Consider the following 21,670-nt stretch of genomic DNA (forward strand, 5'->3'; position numbering starts at 1 on the left):
GGGGGCCACGCTAAGACTTAATTTGCATATGTAGTACCTTGTATGGGAATGTAACAGAGATCAATAAATGTCTGTTGAATTGAATGAACTAAGGCATACATGATTTTTTTATTTTTAAAAAATTTTTTTAACCTTTATTTACTTTTGAGAGAGAGAGAGACAGAGCATGATCAGAGGAGGAACAGAGAGAGGAGACACAGAATCCGAAGCAGGTTCCAGGCTCCGAGCTGTCAGCACAGAACCTGACATGGGGCTTAGACTCACCAAGCACGAGATCATGACCTGAGCTAAAGTCGGACGCTTGACTGACTGAGGCACCCAGGTGCCCCAACATACATGATTTTTTTTAAAAGCTGGTAGTAAAAATTCCTTGCCCTTTTCAGCCTTGATTAGAATTTTTTGGTTTAACCCAAAAAATAGATAATCCAGTTAAGAAATGGGCAGAAGACATGAATAGACATTTTTTCCAAAGAAGACATATAAATGGCTAATAGACACATGAAAAGATGCTCAACATCACTCATCATCAGGGAAATACAAATCAAAAGTATGATGAGATATCACCTCACACCTGTCAGAATAGCTAAAATTAACAACACAGGAAACAACAGACATTGGCGAGGATGCAGAGAAACAGGAACCTTCTTACACTGTTGGCAGCAATGCAAACTGGTGCAGCCACTCCAGAAAACAGTATGGAGGTTTCTCAAAAAGTTAAGAAGGGGAAGGTGGGTGGCTCAGTCAGTTATGCGTCCGACTTCGGCTCAGGTCATGATCTCGTTGTTGGTGAGTCTGAGCCACACGTCAGGTTCTGTGCTGATGGCTCAGAGCCTGGAGCCTGCTTCAAATTCTGTGTGTGTGTGTCTCTCTCTGCCCCTGCCCTGCTTGCACTCTATCTCTGTCTCTCAAGAAGTGAATAAATGTTAAAAAATATGTATATATAAAAAAGTTAAAAATAGAAATACCCTACAACCCAGCAATTGCACTACTAAGTATTTACCCAAAGGAAACAAAAATGCTGCTATCGGCATGTCTGGGTGGCTCAGTCAATTAAGCGTCAGACTTGGCTCAGGTCATGATCTCATGGTTCATGAGTTTGAGCCCCACATCAGGCTCCATGCTGACAGCACAGAGCCTACTTGGGATTCTCTCTCTCCCTCTTTCTCTGCCTCTCTCTCTCTCTCTCTGTTGAAATAAATAAATAAACATGTAAAAAAAAAAGAGTGGTGCAATAAAACCTTAGATTGTGAGTAACTTGTTCTGCGAGTGCTCCACAAGGTGAACAAACATTTCTAATAAATTTAAACTCGACAAAAGAACAATGTCTTGCAGTACGAGCAGTACATGATTCCATACATCACATAATCACAACTGAGCCAATGGTTCTAGAAATTCACTTTGCTACACAAATGCTTTGGATTACAAGCATGTTTCCAGAATGAATTATGTTCACAAACCAAGGTTTTACTGTATAAATATATACAATGAAATATTACTCGGGCATCAAAAAGAATGAAATCTTACTGTTTGCAACAATATGGATAGAGCTAGAATATTATGCTAAGCAAAATAAGTCAGTTAGAGAAAGACAAATACCATATGATTTCACTCATATGTGGATTTTAAGAAACAAAACAGATGAACACAGGGGAAGAAGAAAAACAAAAGAGAGGGAGGCAAACCATAAGGGACTATTAGCTATAGAGAACAAACTGAGGGTTGCTAGAAGGAAGGTGGGTAGGGGATGGGCTAAATGCATGATGGGAATTAAGGAGGGCACTTGTGATGAGCATTGGGTGTTATATGCAAGTGCTGAAATCACTAAATTGTGATCCTGAAACCAATATTATACTATATGTTAACTAACTAGAACTTAAAAACTTAAAACAAACAAAAAAAGAATTTTGGTTTAGCTCTCCTACTATAATCATTATATTTACTATCAAATACAGTAAAACCTTGGATTGCAAGTAACTTGTTCTGTGAGTGTTCTGTAAGATGAGCAAACATTGCCAATAAATTTTAACTTGATAAACAAGTGATGTCTTGCAATATGAATAGTAAGTCATGCCAAACATCACAGGATCACAACTGAGCCAATGGATCCTCTCTCTCTCTCTCTCTCTCTCTCTCTCTCTCGCTTGCTACAGGATTGTGGGTGATTGTTTCCCATGCTTGGATGCTCAGTCTCAGGCCGTGGTGTTTTGCAGAAATCAGAAGTTGGAAGGTGCCCACAATTGGCACTAGTGTATTTTTTGTCACTTCACAGAACCTATGGACAGTCCTTTACTTTTCCATACAAGAGTAAGCTTAGGAATGCTTTGCTTCATTCTAGGTCAGGCTGCCTGCAGATATAGGCCCTTTCCTCTGCTACCTTATTGTCAGTTACACTAAGTACAGTACATCACAAGATTTTATTAATACTGTACTATAATCAACATCCATGTGAGCATATACAATGGCCCCCATGCAGAAAAAGATTCCATTGAGCCAAAAGATAGCAATAATTCCATTAGTGAGAGTGGAAGTCGTCCTACACAATAACCCTCTTCTCTCTTGTATCCCTCACACCAGCCACGAAGGTTTGCAAAGGTAAGTGCATTGTTTATTTTTCTTTATGTTTCATATTTTCGTTATTATTTTGTATTATATTATAGTATTGTAATCATTTTTTTAATTTTATTTTTTATTTTTTAAAATTTACATCCAAATTAGCTAGCATATAGTGTAACAATGATTTCAGGAGTAGATTCCTTAGTGCCTCTTCCCCATTTAGTCCATCCCCTTTCCTACAACCCCTCCAGAACCCTGAGTTTGTTCTCCATATTTCTGAGTCTCTTCTGTTTTGTCCCTCCCCCGTTTTTATATTATTTTCGTTTCCTTTCCCTTATGTTCATCTGTTTTGTCTCTTAAAGTCCTCATATGAATGAAGTCATATGATATTTGTCTTTCTCTGACTAATTTCACTTAGCATAATACCCTCCAGTTCCATCCACGTAGTTGCAAATGGCAAGATTTCATTCTTTTTGATTGCCAAGTAATACTCCATTGTCTAGATATACCACACCTTCTTTATCCATTCATCCATTGATGGACATTTGGGCTCTTTCCATGCCTTGGCTATTGTTGATAGTGCTGCTAAAAACATAGGGGTGCATGTGTCCCTTCGAAACAGCACACCTGTATGCTGTGGATAAATGCCTACTAGTACAATTGCTGGGTCACAGGGTAGTTCTATTTTTAGTTTTTTGAGGAACCTCCATACTGTTTTCCAGAGTGGCTGCACCAGCTTGCATTATCATTGTAATCATTTTTATATGAATATGTTGGGGTTGTGGAATGAATCATCTGAGTTTCCATTATTTCTTATGGGGAAATTCGCTTTGATATACAAGTGCTTTGGATGACAAGCATATTTCCAGAATGAATTATGCTCACAAACCAAGGTTTTACTGTACCTTTCTTTCAAAAATGAAATGTCTGTCACAAGTATTTAATAAACCCAGAAAAATGGAAAAGATAACAGGGGAACTTGTCAAGTTCCTCAGTGTAGTTGCACTTACCTGAATAAAAGATAATACAATGCTCTATCATTGTGGTTTTCAAACATTTTTTTATAACAGTAAAACCAAATTTTCAAATGAAATTCCATCTCAACACTGTATATAAAACTAATTTAAAAAGGTAGGATGTTACTAACCAGTGCTGAGCTCCTGAGGAACTTCAGCAAAGCCCTGAGGATCCCTGGAATTGAGTTTTAATACCAGTGTTCTTCCAGTTTTACTTAAGCATTCATACCCACAAATCATCATTTCTAAATACTGGCCATTGTGTGCAAAGTGACTCCAATACAAACCAGGGTTTGTATTCATGGACTGGAAAGCCATATTTCATTAAGAATGTTAACTCTAATTAAAACCACTGCCTCACTTCCCTCATTATTAGAAACATAGTGAGTCTAGTAATTTTCCAAAAAGGAACAAAAGGACTTATTATCAAAAGAGACTTAAAATCACAAGTCACGGGCACCTGCGTGGCTCAGTTGACTAAGTGTCCAACTCTTGATCTTGGCTCAGGTGATGATCTCAAGGCTGGCAAGTTTGAGCCCCATAAGTTTGAGTGCTGACAGCATGAAGCCTGCTTGGGATTCTCTCTCCTCCTCCTCTATCTGCCCCTCCCCTGCTTGCACACACTCTCTCTCTCAAAATAAATAAACAAACATTTTTTAAAAATCACAAGTCAGGCTTTAACTCAATCTCTTACTTAATGGTTAAACAACATAGAATTTTGGCAAGGTGCAATTCCTGTGATATTTTAGATCTGGCTTTCAATTAGGTATAATGGCCTCCTTCAACACTATTACAATCTATCCCAAAAAGCAATTTCACCTGGGGAGAGGCACAGACACAGGAGTACAAGGTTGCTGCCAAGTGGAAAATGTCTTCTGAATATCCATAAGTCTTACAAGTATCTAATTCATAAAGTAGAGAAAAATCAATTAAAAATTTCAAGTAGAAAAGGCAGAGAAACACAGAAATTCTACAAAATGACATGAATGGTATCTGGGCAAATATCACGTCAATAAGACTCTTTAAATGCTTCTACATGAAAACTAATCTAAGTGGGCTTTAATGCAATTAAAATAGACTAATCATTAATCTGCAATCTGTATGCCAACTACATCCAAAATAGAATTGAAAAGGCTTGTAATATTAAAACACGTGTAAAATATGGCAGTTGAAATAAAAATAACAGAATTATCTATTCAGAAACCACTAAAAAAATATGTATATCATTACTTAGTACAAATTATTTATTGCAACTGAACAGCCATGAAACATAAAACATAAAAAAACAGATTAAATCATCCTCGTTGGTCTGAAAATAGAGGCTGCAGATTTGCAGTTCTATATACAATAACTTTTAAAATGTTGGAATGAAAAACTCCCCCTACTAAAAAAAGATAGAAGACCACCAAATCTTCCCTTGCCAAAGTGAACTGATAGCATGACTTACTGCCCTGCTGGTCTCTCATTTACCAACAAGGTACCAGCTAAGTAGAGCCTTATTCATCTACTCAAAATCATCACACAGAATAAAAGCCAGCATCGTTAGAAGGCATAGGAGTCTGCAGCATCTGGCACCCGGCTATTTCTCTGACCTCATTTCCTACCACATTCTCAAATTCCACCAGCACCACCAGTGCGCTCCAGCCATACACACCCCCTTGCCATTCCTTCAACAATTAACACACTCTTGCTTCAGGGCCTTTGCACCTCCTGTTTCCTCTGCTTTGAACATTCTTTCTTTCACTTCACCTATAAAGAGCACATTTTATCAGATAAAAATTTTAATTTTTCAAAAAGGCAAATAAATACTTACCATGAAAACCAATTTTTTTAACATAAATTTGAGCTGACTGTCCTTCTTTGTAGTTTTCCATGGGAAAGACCATACCTTTGTTTCTCTTTACATTGATTAAAGGTTCTATTGCAATTAGAAGAGTTAAATCCTTTTCTGCTTTCTTTGACTCTGGATCATCCTGCCTCTAAGAGAAGCAAATTCCACAATTAATAATTTAAAGGCATCTTAACAAAATAAAAACAAATTATTGGTTTTGTATATATCACCTGGAGAAAATCAATAAGCTGCCCAGCTGAAGATTCAAATAAACTCCATTCCTCATAAGTAAAAGCTAGTTTTACAAATTTCACAGCAGCATCTATAGAAATAACATTTTTTCCTTTCATAATAAGTTGCAGAAGAGATGTTTGTGGAAAATCAAGCATTCCATCTGCACCAGTATTTGACACTAGAAAAGGGAAGAGAGAGGTTTGAATGTCATTCATGCAAAGAAATATTTTCTAAATACTAACTATCAGACTGTCAGGCACTAGAGAAACAATGGAAAAGAAGAAAACACAATCCATGTCTTCACCGAGCTTACACTGTGGTGGGGAAACAAGAAATCTTAGCAGGGAAATAAATAAAGGGTGTGATGGGGACAAATAAGAAACGCACTGAACATGGGTTTGGGGTAGGAGAGTGGTCAAGGACAGCCACCCAAAGGAAGGAACATGGAATCTCAAAAACAGAGAATTAGCAAGAGTTTTAACTAGTCAACTAGGAAGTTAGATAGTACAAGTAGGGATACAGCATTAGAGTCATCTTTATATATCCATAGTAAACAACAGAATCAGCCATGGGCAATGTACAGCTTCCTAGGACAGGAGAATTAGGAACACCAACATGTAAGAGAAGGGCAGAGGGAGAAAAGGCTGCAAAGAAAAGTGTTTAGAAAGGAGTATCACACAGTAACAAACACTGCAGAGAGTAAAGGAAGAAAGTACTCAGAAGTGACCCTTGGACTGAACAAAAAGGAAGTTATCCATGACATTTTCAGTAGATAGCTGAGGACAGAGGGATGAAGGCTGTATAAGTAGGAAGGAAAGAATTGAGAACAGTGGAAACAGAGCATTTCTGACTATAATAAAAGGAAGAAATACAGGGAGGAAGCTGAAAGAGGACATGGGATAAAGGGGCAGTTTGGATAGATTAGGCTAAAAGACTTCAAAAAGGGGGCAGTTGGGTGATTTGGTCAGTTGGGCATCCGACTCTTGGTCTCAGCTCAGGTCATGATCTCGAGATCATGAGTTTGAGCCCCGCATCAGACTTTGCACTAACAGTGCAGAACCTGCTTGTGATTCTCTCTCTCCCTCTCTCTCTCTCTGCCCCTCCCTTGCTCACTCTCACTCTCTCTTTCTTTCAAAAAAAATAAACATTATAAATAAATAAATAAATAAATAAATAAATAACTTCAAATGGAAGAGAAGGAATATCCCTTCCATTTTAATGAGAGACAGTGGAAAAGATCGGTACAGGTAATAGTAAATTTTCAAGTTTGGGTGAAGAAACTCTCATCTGAGATCTTGTATTTTCCCCATGAAAAGGAGATGAGCCCAAACCGTGGACACTCACTGTCCTCAAATGGGCATACAGGTGCAGGTCCACACCCACGCACATATGTGCACACACACACACACAGACACACTAAACTCACTTGAAAGTACACATGCTAAGGTCTAGGTTTTACCTCTCCTTCCAGGTAGACACGGTGGACGAGTCAGGTAACTGTTCCAAGGCAATAGAAGGTAAGTTCATGAAAAAATAAAGTTGAAAGCACAAAAACCTTGAAACAAAGACCACAAATGAAAACATCCTTTACCAGAGGAAACAGAAAAAAGGATAAGAAGTGAACACTTAGTTTATTCTCTTAAGGAAATAAGATATTACTTTAGAAACATGAAGTAAGAATAAACTACTGTGAAAAAGAATCAAACAGGAACTAAGTATAAATTATTTTATTGTGAAAACCAAAAATTCAATAGATGAATGGAGTAGAATAGCAAGAACCAAAGAACAAATGAGTGACCAGGAAAGTCAGATTGAAGAACCTTCTCAGAAGGCAATAGAAAGGAGTAAAGAAATTAAAATAATAAAATAAATAAGATATGGAGAGTGGATGTGATAACATCTGATGGTCCTATTAGGACCATCAGAGAATTTTTCAAAAGTAAACGTAAGGGGAAGGAACAAAGAAATAACATGAAAAATGAAAGAAAGATCTAAGACCTCAAAGTACTTGCTATATTACAAAACCCACCCCTTGGCCTAATATAACAAAATGTGAGAATATCACAGTAAAGAGGGCATTACAAAAGCTAAATCTATAAAACAACAGGATTTAAACTGAGAGACGTCTCAATACCATATGCAAGACTATGGAGAAATGTCTTTAAAATTCTAAAAGGAACCAACTTGAATCAAAATATTATATCCAGCTAAACTATTTCAAAGTTCTTAGAGTTTGTATTTGAGCAAAAAGAAATGAATTTAGAAACAAGTATTGAAAAATGGGAAGGATGAGGGAAAAGGTTTAATAGTATATTTATTGTCTTAAAAAGCATGGGGTGCCTGGGTGGCTCAGTCAGCTAGGTATCTGACTCTTGATTTCATCTCAGGTCATGATCTCACTGTTTGTGAGTTCAAGCCCCACATCTGGTCGTGCAGAGCCCGTTTGGGATTCTCTCCCTCTGTCTCTGCCCTCCCCTTCTCATGCACATGTGTTCTCTCTCTCTCTCTCTCTCTCTCTCTCTCAAAATAAATAAACAAACATTTAAAAAAAGAAGAATCCTCACCTCCACATTAGGTTTATTCCAAAAATATAGGGTGGATAAAAATTAGATAGGCAATCAATGTAATTTACCACACTAATAGAAATGAAATAGAAATCCATTCAATCAACTCAATAAATCCAGAAAAGGCTTCTGATGAATTTAAACAACTATTCAGGATTAAAGTCAAACAAACAAAACTCAGTAAACCAAGAATGAAAGAAACTTCCTTAATCTGAAAAAAAGCATCTAAAAAAATCCTTCAGCAAACATCAAACTAATGGTAAAATGTTGAAAGCTTTCCATGTGAGATCGTGAATGAGACAAGGATATCTGCTATCGCCATTTCCATTTCATGTTTTATTGGAGATCCTATCCAGTGCAATAAGTCAAGAAATGCAAGAAAAAAGAAATTAAAAGATTAAGAATTGGAAAGAAAGAATATAATTGTCATTATCCACAGATGATCATACACCCAAACAAATCCAAAAGAAAATCTAATAAATTATTTAAATTAGCAATTGAGTTTAGCAATATTGCTGAATTTAAGATTGATAAAAATTGGCTATCAGTTTCTTAAATGTGGAATACGATACTAAAATTTTTGTTTTTCAAGTTCTACCATAAAATGTCATTTTAACAAATTATTTACTTATTAAAAGTTCTTTTCCTGCCATAAACAGTTCTGAGACAACATCACGAACTTCTACTTCATCTGTAACAATAGGTCCAGTTTGTAGAGTACGCCTATTTGAATCAGAAAGAGCTTCTAAGACAGCCAGAAACCGGGATGCGGTGCTATCAAACATCTCATCCAACAACCGCTCTGTGACAGTACGTGGCCATGGCAACTGGAATAAAAACAAAACAAAACACACAGTCCTCTTCTTTAAAGTTCTAAAATGTTTAATATTACAAGCCAAGATAAGTAAGGCATGCTTCATTCGTGCTACAAGTGCTAAAGGAGAGAGTGGATGGCCTATGAATGAGACAGCTGCTTTTATGGTTTTCGTTTTTGAGGTGTCTCTCCAGATTCCATTAAAGTTTCTGTCATGCTGCCATTACATCAAAGACTGCTATTTCTTTATGTTTGTGTTTCCAAGGCAGCATTAAAAGGCTGTTTATTATTGTCTTTTTATTAGGGCAACATCAATCTCCATATGCCTTGTGTTACCTTAATTACAGCCTTTAGGAACTGATACTCAAACTTTGGTTGCCTAGGAATCTCTCAGGGGTGCTTTTTAGATTCACAGACCAAATTCTGAGATTCAGTGGGTCTAGGTGGAACACTTTTCATCAGCACTGCAGGAAATTCCAATGCCGAAGGTCCTTAAACCCAAATTAGAAACAATATTTTACAATATAAATAACAGGTCTCGTGGTAGTTAAATAAAGAAGAGTTGACCAGCTGTATACTAATAAGCTAATAACTGTTTGAGCCCTGTATGAATTCCCAGCCACTCTGCTTTGTATCATCCCAGAACAATTTCCCCTTCTGCCAATGGCTTGCTTCTATACTCCTCCAACAACTGATCTATTTTTTGTATTTAGATTACCAGTAAACAAGAGAGGTAACTCTGCTCAGCTTTTCTAGAATCCATGTCCAGTTAGAAGATACCCGTCATATTCCCCATGATTCCCCTGCTTCTCTCCTCTTTTGGGAGCAAAGTCAGAAAGGCAGAAAAACATAAACAGGGTTAAAGCTGCTTTGGACTATTTTTCCACAAACCAACTTCTCTACTCATTAGTTTCTATGCCTTTTCGATCCATAGGTCAACTGATATGTTAAAAACCTCAGTAAAACTTGAACTTCATGCCCTTGCCTCTCTTTATTTACAAACAGAGGTAAGGGTTTCCTCTAAGATTTTTATTGTAGATTAAAACAGAGCTTTTAAAAATTATACTTAAAAGCATAATAAACTTCCTAATAATTAGAAGTATTCAAAATAAAATGATAAAACCCAAAGATTATAGTTAAATTGTTTTTAGAAATATAGAAAAACTATCAAAAAGTGAAATAGATTATTTATCAGAGCTGTAGAAGAATACTAAGTAAACATTTTAAAATATAAATATTTTAAAAATCTATAACAAAGATTTAAGGCAATAAAAAAACAGTGGGTTGCCAAGCCTGACAAGCAAGATATTAATGTCTATAAAAGCAATGAAATCATTCAAATGTATTTTAAAAATTAAAATCTCTAGTAGATAAATGATCAAAAACTGTGGAAGATAATTCACAGAAAAAGGAAATAAAAAGAGTAATCACAAAAATATGGGAAAGGTGGATCACAGAAATAGTTAAAATAAGCCATTTTATAAAAACAGAATTATTTTAAAAATTAAGAATAATATCAAAATGATAACAGCTTGTGGTGAAATTGGTACATACAGGTTGTACCTTATGTACCTATTTCGGAAATCAATTTGGGAATATATATCAAAAGAAATAAAGATGCTTGTATCCTTTGATTCAAATCCTACACCTTGAATTTTGTCCACAGGAAATAAAAGAAAAAAATAACATACTTGAAGATGTTGATTACTTCAATATCGATAATAACAAAGAACTGGAAACAACTAAAATTTTAAATAGTAATAAAAAAATTTGACAAATTATGGTACAAAACTGCATCAAGTATATTATGCCATCTTTAAAAACATCAGGATGGTTGAGAAACTAAATGGTAAGATCCAGATTGTCTGTTCCACTTCTAAATACTATGATTTCTATGACATCTACTCCATTAGATGTATTATGCTAATTCTCCAACATAACACACTTAGCCCAGTCAAGCTTAATTTCTGTCCCCCAATAAACGTTGTTTGCTCTTGTTTCCAAGCTATGATCATGCTCTGGTCCTTAACTTAGAATGTTTTCTTCTCTTCTTCCTGTCCAGTCAAATCCTGCTCTTTACTCCAAGGCCATTCAAAAAGACAGACCCGTGACATTGCTTTTCTATATTTTCCCATACTTGTAACCACAGTAGGCATTTGGTACATTCTGTTAAATGAATGAATGAAAAAATAACTAATAGCTAATACTCCTGAGGATCTATTACATGCTAGAAACATTCTAAGGGCTTTACATGTAATTCATTTAATCTCTATCATTATTTCCTTCTTAATACTTATCACAAGCAATAATTACTATACTTATTTATTATGTAATTTCTCTGTAAGAATGTAACTTCTACCTACCTTGTACATACAGCAGGTACTTTAAAAATATTTATTGAATGAATCCCAAACAGTCAATCACTAGGAGTATGGATTAATGGTGCTTGAAAGGAATCCTTTAAAGTCAAAATGATTGGGGTGTCTGGGTGGCTCAGTCGGTTGAGCATCCGACTCTTGATTTCGGCTCGGGTCATGATCCCAGGGTTGTGGGATCAAGCCCGTTCAGCATGAAGCCTGCTTAAGATTCTCTCTCTCTCTCTCTCTCTCTCTCTCTCTCTCTCTCTCTCCCTCTGCCTCCTCTGTCCCTCTCTCCCACCCATACTCTCTCTCTCTCTCTCTCTCTCTAAAAGAACACAAAGCAAAACAAAACAAAAAAACAAAAATGATGAAGTGTGAGTTCACAATGGACTTACAAATTCAAAGAAATGTTTTATAAAACAGATTTAATGCATATTGAAATTAATTTCTTTTATAGGCATATAATACAACTATTTCATATATATAGAACAGAACATTCTGCAAAATATGTCAAGTACTGCAAATACTGATGACTTTTTAAAAAGGATATATTGACTATTCCCTATGGAAACTGCCAACTAAACATTACAACTTTTTTTCTAAAAAGATATACTACCAGACCTTTCCATAAAATAATCATCTTAAAGGAAACCAGAAATAGATGTGTTTTTAATGTAATGTTATACAGAATTTTAAACATTTTTCTTTGAAAATATATTTAATTTGTATACCAGGATGATTATAAAGCATAATATTATGCTAATTAACGACAATCTTATGGCTTTGGATACTTGAATTTGGTTTGCTCAGAAAAAGAAAAGTTGCTAGTCAGAAAAAAAAACAAAACACTACCCCCTGCTCTCTTACAAATGCTACAGAGCGTCACTACTCAACAATACCAGATGTAGGCGGTTCCACAGCCCATCCAAGGAATTAGCTATAATTTGGAAGTCACCACCTGCACAAATTATACACCATTGGTCGGTAAGGGACACGATTTTAAAAGGATGTATGAAATGTACTTCTGGGCTCAGTAGTCAACATATCATAGTCACACTAGAAAGCTACCATGCCCAAATAATAATTATATTTAGATATTACGAGATCTTAATTAGATATTAAGAGAAAAAATAAATAAATAATTGCTCCTAAATGTTGTAAGAAGAAATGAGTTAAGAGAGCAGCAGTTATTGGAGTAGTGAGAAAGCACTGAACCAGAGACCTGGGGTCTGCTTCCAGTGCTGCCACTAGCTTCCTCTGTGACCTTGAGGCCATAATTTAAATACTCTGGGATTTATTTTCCCATATGTAATAGGAAAGGACTGAATCAGATGATTTCTTAAGTTCTTCTCAGGTTCTGAGAGTCTACCACTCTCCTGTCAGAAACTGCTCATCTTCCCCCTCACTTTCATTTTCAGTCCCTACAAAGAAGTTCACAGAAGAATTTACAGCTATCTACAACAGCTTCAAAGAAAAAAAAAAAAAAAAAAAAAAGAACTGAGCCTTAAGAGATAGTGAGATTCAGAAAAGCAAGGGCAAGACAGTGGGAGAAGGAAATGGCAGGAGGGAGAAAGGGCAGAGGGCCCCAAAAGGCAGAACTGTGTCCCAGTCTCCATCCCCAACAGCCCTAGTGCTGCTGGTCAAACACACTTGTGGCCAGGAAAGCCATGTGATGAGTTTGAACATGTGAGTAGAGACTGCTGTCCCTTCCATGCTGGGCATTATTGCCTGCACAAGATTCTCCAGAGCTTTCGCATATCCCCCATGGCAGAATGACCAGCAATTTTTGAAATGAGGGCTTCTGCTCAATTTGGCCCTGAGTGGCAGTCATGAGCACAGCCCCCTGATAACTATAATAAGTATGATGCCAGTGGGAAATAAACAGTTATTGTAAGTCACTGAGATATGGGGGTTGTTTATTGCTATGGTGTAGCCTAGCTCATAAACAGTCCCAAAGGTCCCTCCACCTTCTCGCCAACCTCAGAGGCCCCTAAGCCAACAACAAGGAATCAAAGACAAAGGTCACTGTGGCACCACTCAAAGTGTGTACATTTGAACCTTTCCCTGGCTCTTCTGCCTCTTGCCCTTTAAAGTTGCAAAAGTGGGATTGTGTGAAGGCACAAAAGCTTTAAGAAAGCTATGAAGTGAGGCCATGCCCACAGTGGGAAGGCTTTCTTCTATTTGCCACTGGTGCAGGGAACAGGGTGCAGGATTTAATACTGAGTGACCAGACCTAAAAGATAGAGGGTTAACACAAATACACTGCAAAAAGAGTCTGAACAAGAGAAGACGTTCTTAGACTTACAGTTTGAGCTTCCCTTAGGTTCACTCTTATCTTTGGTCTAAACAAACCTTTGTGTTTCCTTCTAGATTCAAATACTCCTCTTTTGAAGATCATCACTGCCATCTATCTCAAAAAGAAGAATTAAATATGAGGTAACAATGGGATGCACTTCTCAACCACTAATATTATGTACTTAATCAACTGTATAGTGCAGTCAATTTCTTTTATTTCATGAAATGTTTATACCTTTATGGTGGCCTCTCTATAGTATCTTCTGGATTCTTCCTGCGATTGTGAGGAACTCATTAATTCCAGTTGCCTTAACTCATCAATTTTAGCTAACGCACGCCGAGCAAATGCCTATACGTGATTAAAAAAATTAATCCATAATAAGTGAGAGTATAGTGATCAAAAATGCATCAAGACCGTATGTTTTAGTCTCCCAGATATTTGAGTTAATTGGTGAATTAAACTCTGTTGATGCTAACTCCTTACAACACTGTAAGTATATCATCAATCATTTCCTACAAGCATCCCCAAATTCTGCAGGTCTAAAGTCAATAAACTGTCAGATATGCTAACTTTATGAATCAAGAAAATCAAAAAAATAAGGAAAGCCAAATTCTGTAGCTTCATATAGATTATCACTTTTCTGTCATTGCATACACACATGCACACACACACACACACACACACATAAACACACGCCCCTCCTCAGTGCTCTACCCTAAATCTTAACCTTACTAAAGCATGCTGTATTATGTATTCAACTATTCACTTTGTCCACTAAATTGTGAGGCCCTTTAAGGATCTTATTTATTTTTGTATCTCTGGTAGCCAGCATGTAGGAAGTATTTATTAATATCTGAGGGAAAAAAGGAAGGAAGGAAGGAAGGAAGGAAGGAAGGAAGGAAGGAAGGAAGGAAGCCTGCTTATTTAATCAGATCACCATTATTATAATTCTCTAGAGATAGTAACAAAACAGGTCAATTTATGTAATTTATTTTACCATTTCTTTGAAATACGTTATCTATAATTTAAAATTTTTTCCTGAAGACGCTTCCAGACATAATAACATACATGAACAGTTAAATTTTCCAATAAGGAAGAATTCCAATAGGAATCAAACAGTCAAAACTATGTATATGTTCCATTCGCCGACAATTCTAATAGCTACAGAAATATGCCACCCCTAGTACACTATAACTAACTGTACATGTATGGTGAGTAGTTTCTAGAACGCATCCTGGGCTAGAAAATGTCTCCCACAAGGGTTATACTAGGCTATTCAGGATGGGCCACTACCATCCAATCCCTCAGAATTAGTTTGGGCAGGAAAAACCAAATGTAAAGGAGCCATTAACTGGCCAGATGATTGTCAACAGGATACGAAAAAAGATTTGTATAACCGTAAAGCTCTGTCCTGCTCAGACTTCCAGCCAAGAGGTTAAGTGAAGGCTGAAATCCTCTGCACTCACCAGACCATATACACTGGTGCAGGGATGTGCTGGCCTACGGGAAGGGGTGCCTACTTCTAATTCTCACCAAGCCCTCATCCACTGACAAGCTAAGTACCATGTACTGTAGAAAAGGGTGCTTTTCATTTACACAGAGGTACCACATAGGCTAATAGAAACCCCTAAAAGTTAAGTTACATTTCAAGTATTCGGTCTAAAAGATATACAGGAAAAGAAGAAAAACAAAAAAAAAAGGGGGGGGTGTATTAAATGGCATCTGGAAGCAGAGAAAAGCAAGACAAATGGATTGCAGGGGGCATAGAATGCAAAACTAAATAGGGAAGAAGAGTGACTTGTGTGAAAGAATTCAACGGGGAAGGAAAGATATCAGAAATCTTATTCAGAAAAGGGTCCAAGGAGGTGGAAGTGAACAAAGAGCAAAGGAGAGAGCAGAATGTAGAGCAAGAGATCAATAGAACGGGGAAGCCAAGCACATTTCTGCAGGTACACCCTGGGACTTCCGTCTTTGCTCCACTGCAATTCTTCAGGTTTTGTCTGTCTGTGCTTGTGTTGCTGGGCATCTGAACAAGAAAATGCTAATGACTTGTAATTTTCGATACTGGGATGCTGAGAATGACAAGTGGCCTACCTCTGCATGAACGCCAGCTTGGCAGTCATAATAGCACTGGCAGACGGCAGTGTAAAGAGTAGCCCGCCACGTCAGGTACCTGACAGACAGGAGCGGGACCGAGAACTCCATACACATACTGGCCCACAGGAGGTATTCCAAGGCCTGAGGAAGAAAGAGCACACTCAAGTAAATTTTCATTTTAAGCTAATAATGATGATTTTTATCTAATATAATCAGATTATAAGTTGTGAGCACAAGTTGCTGACTACTTAAACCAAAAATACCATAAATAGTGAGTCAAGAAAAAACAAGCATTTAAAAAGAAAATAATTTAAAGAATTCAAAATCTCAAGTGAGTCATTTTAGAATATCTTCCTTCTTAGCTACTAAAGTCCTATGAAGCCAGCTTGTTTTTATCTATATTTATCAAGTGTCAATAGCAGTCTAGGAGCTAATTCTAACAATGCAATTGTTATTACCTGGCCTGGAACCAATGCATGTTTCTGAAAATCAGCTAGTATAGCAGGGTAGGGGAGATGGAAAAGGCTTCCTCTCCAGCGCCTGTGATACTTAGTAGAAACAGTCCAATATTGGAGTCAAATAGACCTGGGCTTCCATCCTAATTTTATCACCTAGTATCTGTGTCATTTTACCTCTCCAGACCTCATTTTTTTTTTTTTTTCATCTGAAAATAGGTATTTTAGCACATGGTAGCAGTGCTGTTATGGAGAAGGAGACAATGCACATGACATTCTAGGATGCTATTTGGCACACTGTAAGCACCCCATAAATGGTGCCTATTACCAGGTACAACTTGAAACAAAATGGTGGGGAAAGATCATCATGGTCATTGGCCTGTTGTAGGAATATATGCTTCCCCTCAACCACTGGTAATTCTTTTTATTCTTTATGTCCCTTTTTGGACATACTCCTCCTACAAACTCTATACCAGGAAACACTACTTGACTATACGTATCCTGCAGTTAAAAATTTTCAATCTTTTTCTTTCTTCAAAACTATTCCAAAAGCTCAAAAGTTAATGTGATTATATTACCTTTCACTTGATTGAATATAAAGAATTTCATCTATGTTCCTCATGTAAATGTAAAAAACGTTACTGAGATGAAAATAAGAATCTGAGCCAAAAATCTCAGAATATAAAATTCTAAATTGTATCCATGGAAATATTGACCTTGACCAAGCAAGTCCTCACATGTCTCCCTATACTATGAGGATACTTCCTCACTTGTCTCCCTGTCTTCGGTCTCACTCAACCCTTGTTCTTCTCATATGCCCCCTTCCTTATATATTTTATATAATATATCCACCAAAATTACCTTTCTTTTTTTTAACTTTTATTTATTTAAGTAATTTCTGCACCCAATGTGGGACTCGAACCCATGACCCCGAGATCAAGAGTCACATGTTCTTCCAACTAAGCCAACCAGGTGGCCCCAATATTAGCTTTCTAAAATGCAAACTGGGCTGTCTAATTGTGTTTAGAATACTCCCATGGCTCCCTATTGCCTATACAGTGAAGTACAACCCTATCTAGGGCACACACACACACACCATTCATTACCTAGTCCCTGCCTTCTCCTCCCTCCATTACTCTTGATCCTACGTCATATACTTAAAGCTACTCCAAAATGCTTTCCATTCCACAAAACATCTTAGTGGCCCAAATACACATGTCTTTGCTTACCCTGTTCTCTCCTTCACCCACCCCATATGACCAAGCTGAAACACTACCTCCATGACTAGCAGTGTTACCTTGGACAATTTATTTAAACTCCATGTGTCAAGGTTCTTCATCTGCAAGACAGGTATAATGACTATCTTATAGGATTGTTTGAGGATTAATTGAGTTAATAGAGGCTAAATGCTTAGAACACATTACACACCTAAGTGTTCACTCTGGTGACCACAGTGAAGAAAGAGAAAGTGGAGCAGGAGAGGGTGGAGGAACAAGATAAGGAGGGGAAAGAGAACAGTTGTTGAAGACTCTCCCAATGTCCCTAGAGAGAAATGACTATTGCCTTATTTCCATCTATACCATAATTGCATTATGGGTGTCCATAATACATATATACATAATACATATATATATACATACATATATGTATTATGTATATATGTATATATATATACATATATACATAATACATATATACATATATATACGTATATATATAATTTATGTAAATGTTTATGTACATATTTTACATTTAGTTGCACTAATATGCTCACATGTGTGTGATTCCAAAACTAGACTGTAATCTCTTTGAAAATAGGAATAGCACCATTATTAGATATCACCAGCATCTAGAAGAGTACCAGGTACATAGCAGATATTCCCAAGTGCTATTAAATGAATTCAATGAACAGCCTTAAAGTCAGCAGAACCAACTGCAGGAGACTAACAAGTATTCAAGATTCTCAAGAAAATGATGATAATAAATGTGAACAATGGAATAAAGTCCTTCTTCCAATAACAAATTCGGCCTTCAATAATTGAGGAAGTAATTAAGGAAAAATATGTCTATAAAAGTCAAACCCACCTTGAAAAGGCAAATCATCAAAATGATCCAGGAGCTTCATATGTATAAAGCAAACCCACCAGACTGACGTAGTATTTAATAATACAAATAGATAAAACACTGATAACATTCAGACCCTATTCCCATCTCTGGAGCTGTCAAAGGCAGTATATACAACACATGTGCAAGCATCTTAGTGTTCTCATCTAAGAGAAAGAAATCTGAAAGTCCAGAATTCTCCCCTGCCTAGTCAGTTCTCATTCCAGAGGAAAAGAGAGTGCTGGAAGTAGATCAGAGTTTGACACAGAATCGTAATAGTCTTGGTTATCCACTAAGCTCATCCCACTGGAGTGTAAATTCACTTAGGAAACGGACCTTGTTGGTCTTGTTCACCACCATATCCCCATCTCCTAAAACTACCTGGCATGTAATAGTAAATATTACATAAATATTTCTTGACTGATCATCATTAAAAAGTTTCAGTTAATGGTGCCAAATATGGAATCATGCCAAGTATTCATAGAATCAAAGGGCCCAAAGCCTATCCAATTTCATGCCCACCAACATCACTGGCACCACCACCTGATGTCCTATACCTTCCCTGCCCCAGAGTTCTCACCTCTAGTAACAAGGATGTGCCACATGGTATCAGAAGACAATTCTAAATATGAAAAGTGCTTCATTAATGAAATGAACCATCCTGATATACCTTCAGGGCCTCGGTCCTAGTTACACCTTCTGGAATAGCACAATACCACCCCAAACTCACTTCCAAGTTACAGCCTTCCAAGACCTGAAAAACACCTATGCTTCCTGTCTTCTCTCCCAGCTCTCTCTCCAGGATAAACATTCCTGGGCGCTTTTATATATCCCAGACCTGCTCTTCCCTTCTCCATCATGGTTAGTCTCCTGTGGCTTTGCTCCAGGTTGCCAATGTCCTTTAGAGTGATGACTTCTCCACAGTTAAATGAAACTTTTGGTCCCTGTTTCTGGACACTACGTCTCTACTAAGTGGGTCCGGGGTTGCTTTATTGCTGCTTTTGCTGCTGTTGTTGTTTGCTAACCTTGCTGAACTGTGAACTGATGTGGAATTAACAGTCATCAAAACTGGAGTTTTCTCACATCTGTAGCACAAAAATCTCATTGTGGATTTTTGCATTTGGACTGTTGCAATTTGGGGAGTATGAGATTAAACCATGTATAAATTTTCCCCTTTTAAACTCACATGTCTTTTCAAAACCCCGTTGGGATTCCTGATATTAGAAATTTCACATTTCAAAATAAAAATAGCTTCAGTCACTAATTGCTCACATTATATTTGAGTTCATATTCAGACTTAGAATAAAACACCCCAATCACATATTTTAGTGCCCCAAGGGACCTTAAAAGTGACCTAATCTAACTCCAAGAGGCTAAACTGCTTGTAAGCAACAGAGCTGAGACTAGAATTCAGGTCTTTAGACTTACAAGCACAGCAGCGTTCCTTCCACCACATTGGGGCAGCCTTGAAAAAGTGGGTGTTCTGAAAATCCATCATTCCACTTGGGGTTCTGGAAAACTGTCATTCAGGTTTAAAGATGAAGAGCCATTTCAAAAAAACTTTTAAAAAACCACAAATCTTGATTTGTAGCTTTTTTTCTTGCTCTCAAAAGCTAGGAAGAACTATTTCTATTAATTTAAAAAAATGATTTCAGTAGAACCGCTTTCTTCATAAGGGAAAAATATTTTTGAAAAATGCAGTGAGAAGAGCCCAGCAAGAGCATGGTTCAGAGGTTGGGCAGGAAACACACACACAATTAGTCAGCTCAGCCACAGGACGGCACTGCAGCATCATTTATACCAGCGCGGATCATTGGAGGAAGACAACACCTGGAGGCATTTCAAAGTTTGGGTTTGAAGTTTATGTAATGGCACATGGAATGATTTGACAATAATTGTTCAAGCCGCAGATTTTACTAAACTATTTCAATTTTATAGTAAAATGAAACAGATATCAACTGTAAGGATGAATATATATTCTACTGTATTCTTTAATGTTTGCTGAGTACTGTGCTACAATTTTAAATGCCTCAGAAGAAACTAGATTATACCATAAATGAAAGTGAAGTTGTCATATATCTTTAGGGAAAGAGGCTTCAGAAACCTGGTCTCCCTCCATTCCTGGAGGTTTTGCTGGTGGCCTGTCTGAGCACCAAAGCAAGTGTTTCCCATTTAGGGAAGAGCCCATGGTCAGTCCTGGTCTTCAGAACATCTTAAGGAATACAGAGTCATGTCAAAAACTAGTAGCCCTCCTACATGGCTCCTCCATTTGATTAGGTGAACCAAAATAGGATGGGTCATGACATGGTTAAATTTAGTCAATAGGCAATCACTTTTCTTTTTTTTTTTTTCTTTTTTTAAAATTTTAATGTTTATTGATCTTAGAGAGAGAGAGACAGACAGAGTGTGAGCAGGGGAGGAGCAGAGAGAGAGAGGGAGACACAGAATCCGAAGCAGGCTCCAGGCTCTGAGCCATCAGCACAGAGCCCGACGCGGGGCTCGAACTCACGGACCGCGAGATCATGACCTGAGCCGAAGTCAGGCAAACCGACTGAGCCACCCAGGCGCCCCAGGCAATCACTTTTCTAATGGTGTTGAGAGTCAGTACGGTGTAGTATTGGCCTTAGCTACACCTCTAACTAAATGTGAGACATTGAGCCTCAGCTTCTTCATCTTTAAGATGAAGTTAATAATAGCACCTTTCTCAAAGTGGTGGTGTGAGGATTAAATTAGATAATATGTGAAGAAAGTACTCAGAAGCATACCTGATAAATGGTAGGCATTCATTCAATAAATGATGATGATGATATTGCCCACCTCGTAAGACAATAGTGAGCATTATATATGCCCTTCACACAGACCTAACACATAGTAGAGATTCAATAATAATAACAAATGGTAGCCATTATGCCTAGATCCTATAGGAATAGGAGTTTAGATTGCTCTAGGGTGACACGGGAAAAGCCTGAGGATCCCATGTCTATTTCTCTTTCTGTTGTATGCTATAACAGACTTGAATTCTAAAATTGCTGCAGAATCGGGATCCCTCATACCCAGAAGCACTCAGATGTGGCTGAACCTCCAAGGACTTGTCCCCATTAAATGGACCCATAAAGTTCATTTATAGCCTCAGCTCAGGAATCAACTCACCAGCTGAGGGTTTGGGAATTTCTAGATGAAAATTATTAATTTCCTTGAAACTTATTATAGGGAACAAACTGAAAGAATCTCATTCCAATCTTCAAGTGCTAACTGTACAACTACCCACCACCCCAAATTTCTTGCATCTCTCACTTGCCCCCATTCCTATCCCACAAGACTCGGGCCATAGAACTGTCCTCCTTCAG

General features: G+C 37.4%; 1 protein-coding gene across 2 annotated transcripts in view; it reads right to left on the reverse strand.

The window, feature by feature from the left end:
- The window catches only part of CFAP54 (cilia and flagella associated protein 54), a 290,383-nt gene that overhangs the window by 247,081 nt on the left and 21,632 nt on the right, over positions 1-21,670 (reverse strand). For both annotated transcript variants that reach the window (XM_019446503.2, XM_053894838.1), the window contains exons 6-12: positions 15,763-15,906; positions 13,903-14,016; positions 13,678-13,779; positions 8,827-9,025; positions 5,631-5,812; positions 5,383-5,548; positions 4,389-4,471 (exon numbers count right to left, since the gene is read on the reverse strand). In XM_019446503.2, coding sequence (XP_019302048.2) covers positions 4,389-4,471; positions 5,383-5,548; positions 5,631-5,812; positions 8,827-9,025; positions 13,678-13,779; positions 13,903-14,016; positions 15,763-15,906 — 990 coding nt within the window. The remainder of the gene's footprint in view (positions 1-4,388; positions 4,472-5,382; positions 5,549-5,630; positions 5,813-8,826; positions 9,026-13,677; positions 13,780-13,902; positions 14,017-15,762; positions 15,907-21,670) is intronic.

This window comes from Panthera pardus, unplaced genomic scaffold, assembly GCF_024362965.1.
Source record: "Panthera pardus isolate Hobbes unplaced genomic scaffold, ASM2436296v1 HiC_scaffold_6, whole genome shotgun sequence".
NCBI classification, from domain to species: domain Eukaryota; kingdom Metazoa; phylum Chordata; class Mammalia; order Carnivora; family Felidae; genus Panthera; species Panthera pardus.